Consider the following 12,058-nt stretch of genomic DNA (forward strand, 5'->3'; position numbering starts at 1 on the left):
CTAGCCTCGGTACTGTGGAAGCGCTCCGCCGAGTTAATTCACTTAATGCACTTAGAGTATTTTCTGGGGGGACACACACACTCGAATATATAAAACCGATTTCTAAAAAACCGACTTCTATAAATTCGACCTAATTTCGTAGTGTAGACATACCCTTAGTTGGGTTTCCATTAGCTCAAAAGCCACTTTGTTCTTTATATGGTTCACTTGCAGTGCCTGCATTGTTGCACAGTTTATCTTTAACTGTAAGACAGGCAAAATTTTGTGGCATCAAGTTAAAAAAATAAAATAAACTAAGCTAAAAATATATTTAAAAAGTTAAAATACTATATATACACACATGAGAAGAAGTGCTTTTTTCACAGTGGACTTGTCTGACCATTTTTGTATTTTTCTCAAATATGAAACCACAGCTATTCATTTAATGAAATACACAAGATACATTTTGAAGTTATTCTAACAATTACAGTAATATGGATGGAATGAACCACTTGATTTGGAGTATTTTCTTCTTTGTGATATTATAATCTACAGTATTGAAGACTAAAAAATGCCTGGTTGCCCTGCAAAAATCTGTAACACAGATATTTTAAAATCTTAGTTTTTTCACTCTCATTGTATTTCAGTCTGGTACTTTCTAGAACAAAAAATTCCTGTGCAATTAGTTTTAAAAATAACATTTTTCATTTTAAAAATTCCTGTACTAAAATGCACATTAGTTGAAAGGCAATTTCACAAACTAAGGCCTACATTTTCAAACCTGGATTCCTAAACGGACGCACTAAATCCTAGCTTTTATTTAGGTGCCTCACTTTAGAGACCCAAATATGAACGTTTTCACTTAAGGACTCAGTGCTGAAAGCCTATAAATCACCAGTATTCATAGTTCACACACAACCAGTTCCACTGACTTTTTCATGGCACTGGTCAAACTCCCCCTACTAGACATTCACCAGGTGCTGCGTTTCGATCACCACACTGGATCCATGTGCTCTTATGCTTCCTGAATCTGAACAAAGCCCATGCATTCCCTGTCTCTTACTCTGGATCTCTAGGCACACTTTCAGGCTACAAATACTCTGCAAACAACCCACCTGCAAGCTTAGACTCCATGGTCCAACTTCCTAGGCCCTGAAAACTGGCACTGGCTTCCCTAGGCTCCCCAGTATCTGACTCTCACACCTTCTCAGAGCTCCAACCTTGTGGGCACTCTGGTTTAATTTCTCTTCAGGGACTCATGATAGTTGAAGCAAACATACACAGGCTTTGCAACAGGTATTGCTAAAGTAATTACTTTTTATATTAGTGCAAAAGAAATTCAGATCGTGCAAAATAAAACATCTATATGCTATTCCCTGTCTCAATTTCCTCACCTGTTTCAGTTTCCTCCTCAGTGTTTTCTGGGATTTGGTTAGAGACCTCTAGGGTGTCCGGGACATCCCCCCCCCCCCCCCCCCCGCTGCCCATAGTTTCTCCTCCAAATCATGGAGTCTCTCTCTCTTTCCTCATGCCGGTTTCCTTTGACCTTGACTGGTCCCCCAAAGTCAAAAAAGTCCTCTCTCCTTCCAAAACCATGTGTCTTTGTTCCTCTCTCTGCACCATGCCTTCTTCATCTGTCTGACCCTCCCCTCCCCGATTTTGTGTTTTTAAAAACTAGCGCTAACATCTTGGTACTTTGTTTTGCTCTTTGGGGATTTTCCACTTTTCAAACCCACTTGCAGAGAAGTTAGAGAAAACCGTTTCTCCATGGCTTCAGCCATCACATTGTCCAAAAAATGGTCCCATTTGAATGGGATCCATTCACATTAATGACTTAATTTGTTTGATCTGTAACTTCTCCCAGCCCTTGACTGACTGACTTCAAATTGAGTGTTGGAGTTACACATACAATTCATGATTTCACATAGAAGTAATAAATTGTATATAGACAGCTTCCCCATATGGCCATGGGTGTCCACAGGACTATAACATGTGAATGGAGTTCAGGATCAGCTCTAAATAACTTTACAAAGCACATTAAACATTGGGTAAATATCAAATTACTCAAATGAATCCAAAGAAACAGTACATTTTAGTAATTCTTACCTTTTCAATAAGTTTTTCTTCGGTTACGTTTTTTGCCTCGATTTCTTTTTGGTAGCTGTCAACTGTTTCTTTATGTTGCCTACTTACATTTTCGAGCTCTAGTTGTAATTTATTCATCTTTTAAAGGATAAAATCATTTCAATTAACCATTCAGGATTAAATTTTAATATATGTTGATTCATTTAAGCGGTTATTACCTAACCTATACTGGAAATACACGATGAGTGAGGTAATATCTTTTATTGGACCAACTTCTGTACTGGGACAGTTTACCTTCAAGTCAATTTTTTTTTAAAACAAGGATCTGAGCTATGGCCTTTCACATTTTTTCCTAATTAGTGGGAAAATAGCAACAATAATTTCAATTAAATCACCCCCTCCAATGGAAAAACATATGAAAAAGGAAAAGTGAAACGTAATGAGTTTCAACTAATACTGTCTCCAAGACATCATCACCTAAAGAGGGGGAAGTTTCTGATTACTTGAGAGGAGAGGGCCCCCCCCTAAGTGTACATGATGTCCTAAAATTCACAAGAAAATAAGACCATGCTTGCTATTCCCTGGAAATTCATCCACTGGCATTATGACTTCCTCCCAGAGCTGTGCAGCCACAGAATAGTCTTCCATTCCTGTACTCTTCCTGTTCTTGGGGGGGAAGATTTGCTATGGAAAGCAGGGCTCTGCAAGGAGTCTCCATTGACTCCCATGCCACCTTTGCAATCCCCATCCTGAGCAGTACTGCGTACTCTTCAGCCACAGTCAATGATCTAGTCCTGTGGTTTTTTATAATTTCCATTTAGAATAGCATTGATTGAAGAACAGGGAATTTTCCTGGCCCATTAGTCTTAGTAGGTTTTTATTATTATTAATAGTAATCTCTATGAAAGGAACTGTATTTGTTCAAACATTCTTTTAAACTCCTGATTTTGCTGGCAAAATGCCTGGAAGAGGCCAACAATTTGCATGTTTGACTGAGAACTGACTTCAGTGAAACCATGACATGAATTAAAAGGGTGCACCCTAGTAAAATTAGTTTATTCAAAATTAAGTACTTAGAATATTTAAACAACAGCTCATATTATGGCAGAAAAAACTTATCACAAAAATTACATATAACCAGTTAATATGCATTTGAATAATTAGGCTAGAGAAATTTCTTGTGCTACTTTCAGTAGATGCTAGAGAAAAGAAGTTCAGAAGGAGAAAAACCATTTATATTATTTTGTTCATTTTAGTAAAGCACAAGGATATTAGTAATTTAAATAATGTTATATTGCTGTCAAAGTACGTAACTGTATTTTTAAAATTGTTGTTGTAGCCATGTTGGTCCCAGATATTAGAGAGGTAAGGTGGGTGAGTTAACATCTTTTATTGGACCAACTTCTGCTGGTGAAAGAGACAAGCTTTTGAGCTACATAGAGCTCCTCCACAGGTCTGGCTGACCTGACCAGCTACAATGCGCACATAAAATGCTCATTTATGAACAAATCATTTGTGGTTTAACCCTGCTCGAGTCAAGTCAATGGGACAACTTCCTTGATCTGAATGATACAGAAGCAAGCCCCGAATAACTTTATATTTTCCAGGAAAACTGAACCTGACAGAATTAAAAGTAAAGAGAGATTCTGAACTCCCAAACTCCCTATTTGGATTTGAATTATGTTGCTGACCTGTATCTCTGCAATGAGCCAAACTAAAATCTAAATAAAAATGTGCTTATCTATCTATAAAGGTTCTTATGTGGTCACAGACATTGTAGTATTGGAATGCTACATCTGAATATCGCAACGTGGGCCAACTTCTAATTAAAAGTATTAACTAATCCAAAAAAGATAATACATGCTTGGGTGCTTGGCAGCACTGAAAGTCTGACTACCCTTGAAATCTTGTCCTAGAAACAGTGGATACAATTTCACAAATTTCTTATTAAAGGTTTGATTCAGTGAGGTGCAGAGCATCTCCTGTAAGATTCTGAGAAACTTCAATCCTTACTGATTTCAATGGGGAGCCGACAGTCTCCAATATATCATAGCTTGATACAACAAGATGCTGAACATTTTGGCCCCAATCCAGCAAAACAATTAAACTTGCTTAATTTTTAAGCACAGAAGTAATCTCATTGACTTCAATGGGACTGAAGGACAGACTCATGCTCTTCAACTACTTGTCTTTCACTTTTACAAGAAATATTTAGTATACACCTACCTTCTCTTCATAAATACTGGATTGCTTGCTTTCTGCTGCAATATTTTTTTTCAACACTTTATTCTGTTAAAACCAAAATGAAGACTAAAGGTATGCATTTAAACATTTACATTATTTTATTAACACACTGGAGTATTGCTTTGCTGCTTCGGTAGCTAAAATTAGTATAAAACACAGGGCAAATTGAGGCGGAGTATCTTCAGCTGCCCATTTACAGCAGTTTTCTGCATACTGTGTACTGCCTCACCAGCACACAACAGTCAGAACTGGGACTAAAGATTGATCCCGGTACTCTCTCCTTTAAACTTTTTTTTTCCCCCCACAATCCATGTCCCATATCAGAGCCACTAAGATTTGTGCATTGAAAAATCCTTCCTGTGGAAGGAAAGCTCAAGTACCAAAAACCAGTTGGAGAACACTTAAATCTCTCTGGTCACTCGATTACAGACCTAAAAGTGGCAATACTTCAACAAAAAAAACTTCAAAAACAGACTCCAACGAGAGACTGCTGAATTGGAATTAATTTGCAAACTGGATACAATTAACTTAGGCTTGAATAGAGACTGGGAGTGGATGGTCATTACACAAAGTAAAACTATTTCCCCATGTTTATCCCCCACCCCCCATTGTTCCTCAGACGTTCTTGTAAACTGCTGGAAATGGCCCACCTTGATTATCACTACAAAAAGCTTCCTTCCCCACCCCCGCCCCGCTCTCCTGCTGGTAATAGCTCACCTTAAGTGATCACTCTCTTTACAGTGTGTATGGTAACACCCATTGTTTCATGTTCTCGGTGTATATAAATCTCCCCACTGTATTTTCCACTGAATGCATCCGATGAAGTGAGCTGTAGCTCACGAAAGCTTATGCTCAAATAAATTTGTTAGTCTCTAAGGTGCCACAAGTACTCCTTTTCTTTTCACGTACCTCAATAAAACTCTTTTTTTTACCCTTTGTGGACACTGTGGAAAACTCTCCACATGGTTCAAGGTTCATGTGAGCAACATGGGTGGAAGAAAGGAGCAAAAAGCAGGATGCAGAACATCTCTGCCTCCTGCTTGTTGAACTTCCATGAAAAAATTAATACAGGCCCAGGCTGCACTGCAAAGGAATCTCCAGAGGGCCAGACCTGATGCAGTGATACAGAGGCTCCATGCAGACGGCCCAAGTTTCTGGATGGCTTTTCTACAAGGAGACAACTCTGCCCCCTTGTAGGGTGAGATAGGGGAAAACTCTGTGAAAAAACCTTCAATGAGATTTTCTCACAAAAAATCCACTCCCATGGCTTTTAACAAGAGAGGACAATCTGAGCTCAGATTTTTATTTTTCTGCTTTTCCTGATGGATAATTAACATAACTCAAGTGTTTATTTAGAAGTATACTGATAACACCGTGTATGAAATACAAAATAATCAGAATTCATTATAAATATATTCTTTCTACAATTACTTTTCACAAAAGTAGACCAAGTTTTACAATTAAAAAGAACCATTTTAAAGACTAAACTTTCTTTAGATTTGACCTGAATTAAGACTATCATAGAAAAGGGAACCAGTTATGTAATCTCATAGACATTTGCAAAGACTCCACATCTATTTAAAATCCTACCAGAGACTGAACAACAGTATTGCTCTACACAAATGCAGTTGGATTTCTTGTGTTTCGTGTTCCTGTAACTTTAAAAAATTCTACATACCTCTTGCTGCAGTTCTTCGTTGTATTTGGTTTTATTTTCAATCTGTTTCTTTAAATTGTTAAACTAAAAACAGAGAGATTTCAAACAATGAATCATTGCAAAATTATTATTTTTAGAATTTGTTAATTTATTTGATTGATATTTTAAGAACAATTGCAATTGTCTTTGCATAGGTCCCAATTCAGTAAGGCACTTAAGCATACTCAACTTCAATAATGTGATTAACCTCACTGATGCTCATTGGAACTATTCTTGGCCCCAACTCAGTAAAAACACTTAAGCACATGCTCAAGTATCTATTTAGTACAACTTTTAAGCATGTGTTTAACTATAACCACATGAATAAAAACCCACCGATTTCAGTGGGACGTAAATTACAAGCTTACGTGTTTTGCTGAATCAGGATTTAGAGCACTAAAACTGTAATGGTTTTGATAGTCTACTGCTAGCTAGTAAAACTGTAGTAGGACAGCCCAACAAAACAGGGTGACCAAATGTCCCAATTTTATAGGGAAAGTCCTGATTTTTGGGTCTTTTTCTTATATAGGCTCCTATTACCCCCCACCCCATCCCGATTTTTCACATTTGTTGTCTGGTCGTCCTACATCAAAAGCTGTAATTAGAGCAGAGCAAAAATTTGTAATATGGAACCATAATCACCTCTTTTCTGTTCACAAATTGTATATGAAACACTGCAGCTAATGCTTATAACGGAAAAGAATTTTTGAAGTTCTCTCTAGTTCATAGTATAATAGTACACTCTCATACCTTATTTTCTAGCATCTTCAGTTGCTTTTCCTTTCTTGAAATTTCACTTTCAATGTTTCTAGTCTGAAATACATTATTTTAAAATCTGGCTAAACTATTATTAGAAATTTTACCACAAATTGCCCCAAAATATGCAGCTAGTTTTCTTCTGCTATTTATTTATACTTACAGAACAAGCAAGCAAATATCCCTTGTTCTGGGTGTCTTTATCTAATTTAATTTCACAGTAAAACTTCATAAGAGACTGTTTAGCATGCTCCAAGATATATTTCTATGCACCAGAAAACATAAGAAAATAAAAATCCTCCACACCAGACATACTAGTATTAAAATCTCATCTAACCCACAGACACCCATGGGTCACATTGGTCATTATAATCATTCAGAGACATACATATGGAAAACATGGGAGGTGTTATGCATGATGAAAATTACAAGATCTAGATCTTGTAGTTAAAGGCAGGTCATTCAAAGGTATAGGGCCTTGAGACAAACTTCTACAGACAGGAAGTCTGATGGATCACTGTGTATTGCAGATCTTACAATATAAGTCTCTTGGTATACTTAGTAAAATGCTAACAAAGAGCTTGTGGAGACTTCAGAATGAAATGAACAGTAAGACAAACAGCTAGGGGACACCCCTGTTTTGAGGTGAAGATCAAAGGGATAGTCCGGTACAGCTAGTGATGCAGAGAAATTCCGGCATTCTTCAATCTGTGAAGACAAGGCACCAGCAGGCTTGATCTTCTGAAAGGTCCCGGTTGAAAATGCTAGGGAAAGACTTTGGGTAAGTTATCCTATAGGAGACAGAGGAATGTCCTGTGAGTTAAGAAAGAGAGAACCTGAAGCACGGGCCTAGTGCAAGACCTGAGGTCTCAACCAACGTCAGCAAAAGTTATGCTATGAGCAACAGTTAGGCCCTGTCAAAAGCATATGCTTGCCTGCAAGTCAGTGTCCGGTACACGATCTCGGCACCAATATTGCTACCATTGCTAAAACACAATGAATATGTAAACACATTCCAGCAGGCCAGTACAAGAACACTCCAACCCAGCACATGATAAAATGGTTTGACAAAAGTAATGAATAGTGATGTTCTGTCTGAAACATCAGGAAAAAGTACAAGGGGTGATAACAAACATGTCATGAAACACGTAAGGTGATAGATAAGTTGTCTACCCCAGGCTGTTTGTCTCAGTCTATAAACGTTGGGATACCTCGCTTTTACCCTTCGTCTGGCCTAAGGGGCACTGGAAAATCCATTGTCACAGGCATACGTGTTAGCGTACCTGTAACCATTGAGCCAGGGCATTAGCACTGTGCTTTGTTGGCAATAAACCTGGCTGGGTGCCTTCACTACTAAACTAAGTCTTGTGTTTATTGGTCAGTTCGATCAGAGCCTGCTGTATTGGCTATCTGGACAAAGCTAGTGCAACATGCAGGAACACACGCATGCAGCCAAACATCTGACAAAGTGTAAGCTCTAGAATGCATTTTATGATTTTGTTTTATCTGCAAACATAGGTTTCCAATATTCTGATTTTGTATCATTTAAATCTCTGTTTGATAATAAACTTATTCTTGTTTTCACTATAAATATATCTAAGTGCTGTATATTAAGTGGTCTGGTGATCCTGAATTAAAACTGTAATTTGGTGTGTATTATTCCTTTTTGAGTAGCAAAGCTGAGTTCTGTGAACATGGAACAGGGGCTGGGCAGTCCAGAGGGACATTCGGAGGACTTGGGGATTGGTGTGTTCCTATCACTAACCTGCACAGGGTGTGCAAGGCCTGAGGAGTCCTGGAAGGTAGTGTTTGCATTGTCAGAGGCCAGTGCAGTCAGTGAGCTGATCCACAGCAGGTACTTTCTCACTCTAAGGGGTAGGTAGGTGCCTCACAACCCTGGGTACTCATGGAAAGCATCACAACCAGCCTGTTCCTACACAATTATTATTTCCTACTCGCCATCATCTGTTTCCTAAGGATACCTTTTTTGGCTCAGACATTTACTGCTATAGCTTTTTCATAATAAGATATAGCACTGTATATATCCCATACATTTTCTTCACTTTCATCCAGTTTAGTTTTAGCTTCTTCATCTTTCTTTTTCATCTTCTCCTTCAGAGACTCCAAGTCATTTCTAAATGCCAAATTAATAAGTATTAGTAAATAATTAATTTTAAAATGAAGATTTCTTTCACTGCTGCTAAAAAATTTTTAAAAAATCACAGCTTAGCTCAAAGCTAGAAAGGCAGCTTCCTTTATAGCTAATATTAAGGGTGCTTTATGCCAGTCTTTGAAGATGTCCCTAAAAGGTACAGGGCAGTGGCGCAGACTTTCACTTCTGAGCTGTATGTATTTTTCACAGACCTAGAAAGTCCTATGCATACAATAAGTTTATCTATCTACATTATTTTAATGCATCTATCTCCATAATATCTGAATCCATATTATGGAAGGCAGATTAACAATGAGTCTTGTCAAAATATACAACACTTCAGATGGTAAAATTTAATAAGAATCCTCTTCTCCATAATAATCTCATTTTTTCCACATTTAACTAATAACTTTGTATATGCTATTTTCTTTAAATTTCCTCTATAATTAAAGGGTTTTTCTGAGAAAACTGAAAACCCAAACTTCTAACGTCTTAGATGAAAATGAATGATGCAGTATAGCTCTTGGTATAAACTGTGCAACAATTACAAAAAAAGAACATAACTAACAAATATAAAGTGGGAGTAAATTATTGTCATAGCAATTTTATGGCTCTGTACACTGCCAGAATAGTGCAGAATAGTCTTAATGTAAATGAGAATGTGACACAGAGGCAAAGGGGCCCCTGTTCTTTGCAAACAATTCTCACCTCAGACCTGACAAGCTCACTACACTAAACACACATCTTGCAGAATATTTATCAAAAAGTAACACATAAGGTATCTACAGAAAGCTCATGACTTCTCAAGACTCATAAGCATTGCAAGATGAATGTGTGGGTAATATTTAAGGAACTATATGGAAAGTCTGCTTTTTGGACTTGAAGCAGAAGTTCATCACCAGAGGATAAGTCTCCACAATGGCTCATTTGAGGAGGTCGGAATTGTGAACATGTCTTGGTTAGCCAGTGACGTAATGCAAGGCTCAATAGTCTAGTCTTGCTTCATCCCAAGACTTTCAATGGAAAACCATCAGACACAATCACAAACAATCAAAACCACTTGGAGGTAAAAAAAGGAATGGTACAAAAGACAGAAATCACCCTGAATGAATGAATGAAGACAAAAGACTGTTTCAGTATAACACAGAAGGGGAAAGGCACTTGGTATTCTGTCACTGAGGAGACATCTTGAGGAGGGTGCTTGATCTCACAAAAAAATTGGAGCAGTGTTCCTTTGAAGCCAGCCAGCTCTGCAATGCACTGAACTTTGGCAGGGAAAACCTACTTTATTAGATTGGAAAAGTAAATGTTAACAAGTGTAGACCTAGGTTAGTGTTTTATGATTTAGTTGTGACCATCTGTTTCCAATACTCTTATTTCTAGTAGAATTGCTATCCTTTCTTAAATAGACCTTATTTAATTTTATTACAAAGCTGTATCTTCTGGAGGAGGAGGGTTTAAGGTAAAACTGGTAAACTGGAGTATGCTCTGCCTTTGGGGACAGAGGATCTGGAATTTCTGTGAGTAACCAGAGTCAGGGACTGGATATCACAGCGAAATGCTCCAGAGGAATTCATACACAACCAAAAGGACCTGGCAGAGCCTGCAGGAAGGGTGCTTGCATGGCTGACAGGCCACCCAGTCATCACAGGCAAGACTCTCCTTTGTTACCTCCTCCTCGTCAGGAAGGAGGGTAACAAGGTGACTCTCAGTCCTGAGTGCCCCAAAAATCACCAGAGAGAGAGTAAGACCCATTACATTAACATTCAGCCTGAAAACAAATATATTAATCTGAAGTCATAGAAGCCAATGCGTAAACATATATATCTAGAAAAGGATAACTCCAAAATCTAAAGGTAAATAAATGAATCAAGACTTTCTAAGAATATGCTACTTATATTTTTGTTTTTCCTTCCCTTAGCTGGCCATTTGTTTCTTCAAGGTTTTCTATTAGCTTCTTAGTCTTTTCTTCTTTCTTTCTGTTATCCTAAACAAAGATGCATACAATCAATTATTTATTTTGAGTGAAATTCAATCTGTGCAGTGACAGATAGCACAAAGAAGTACATATGCTTTTATCTAGTCCTCTGCAAAGGGTGAATTTCACCATTTGTATTTTAAAGTGCAAAAACTGTGTTTCAAAATTAACTAACATCATGAAAATGGTCCTGTGTCATATTTTGATATACCATATGCTTTAATCACATTTTATTTTGAGTAAGAAGTGTCTTCCAAAAGAAGGTAAGTTTACTTCTCAACTTGCCTTATGAACTTCTTGTAGTTTCTTGAGCTCAGTGACAGTATCGCTTTTCTTTTGAGATATTTGTTCTTTTTCTAATAAAAGTTTACTGCAATTCATATTTAGTTCCTCATTCTGTATCCTATTAAAATAATTGGGAGATAAGAGGAATAATTTACTTGTATTCTCAAATTCCCTTTCAAATCAGATCATGACGAAGCTTCTTGAACACAGGGTACCTGAAACATTGCTGACTCACCACTGTACAGTTAGTTTTTGGTTATGTAAATCCCTGCACGCTGGCTGGATTAAGAGGTGGCAGATTTGCCTAAGAGTACAATTATTTTTCAGTGATTGTACAGAATGCAAATCTGTGTGCCCTCAGGCCCTTATTCTACTAACTGCTTAGCATGCTGATATAGCTGTACATTTAAAATTACTTTGAACTACCAAATTATGTACACAGCTAGAATATGTAACCATATGTTTTTATTGCTGTTATCTTTGTCCTCCTCCCACCATGTGTTACATACACTTAATATATCTTGTCTTAAAAAGCGAACATCATTCGGGGATGTATTTGCAGTAGGGATATCAAGCAACCGTTTATTTAAATATATTTGAATGTTTTCTACATTTTCAAATATGCTGATTTCAATTGTAACACAGAATACAGAGTGTACAGTGCTCACTTTACATTTTTTATTGCAAATATTTACATTGTAAAAAAAACAGTATTTTCAATTCACCTGATACAAGTACTGTAGTGAAATCTCTATCATGAAAGTTGAACTTACAAATGCAGAATTATGTACAAAAAAAACCTGCATTCGAAAATAAAACAGTAAAACTTTAGAGCCCACACTTCCACTCAGCCCAACTTCTTGTTCAGCCAATTGCTCAGACA

The 12,058-nt window shown here is 37.3% G+C and overlaps 1 protein-coding gene across 1 annotated transcript in view; it reads right to left on the minus strand.

The window, feature by feature from the left end:
• Nucleotides 1–12,058, minus strand: part of SYCP1 (synaptonemal complex protein 1) — a 74,196-nt gene that overhangs the window by 24,377 nt on the left and 37,761 nt on the right. Inside the window, 7 exon segments of the mRNA XM_048826802.2 lie at nt 2,086–2,202; nt 4,291–4,353; nt 5,987–6,049; nt 6,755–6,817; nt 8,813–8,894; nt 10,829–10,899; nt 11,176–11,293. Of these exon segments, the coding sequence (XP_048682759.1) occupies nt 2,086–2,202; nt 4,291–4,353; nt 5,987–6,049; nt 6,755–6,817; nt 8,813–8,894; nt 10,829–10,899; nt 11,176–11,293 (577 nt within the window).

This window comes from Caretta caretta, chromosome 21, assembly GCF_965140235.1.
Source record: "Caretta caretta isolate rCarCar2 chromosome 21, rCarCar1.hap1, whole genome shotgun sequence".
NCBI classification, from domain to species: Eukaryota; Metazoa; Chordata; order Testudines; family Cheloniidae; genus Caretta; species Caretta caretta.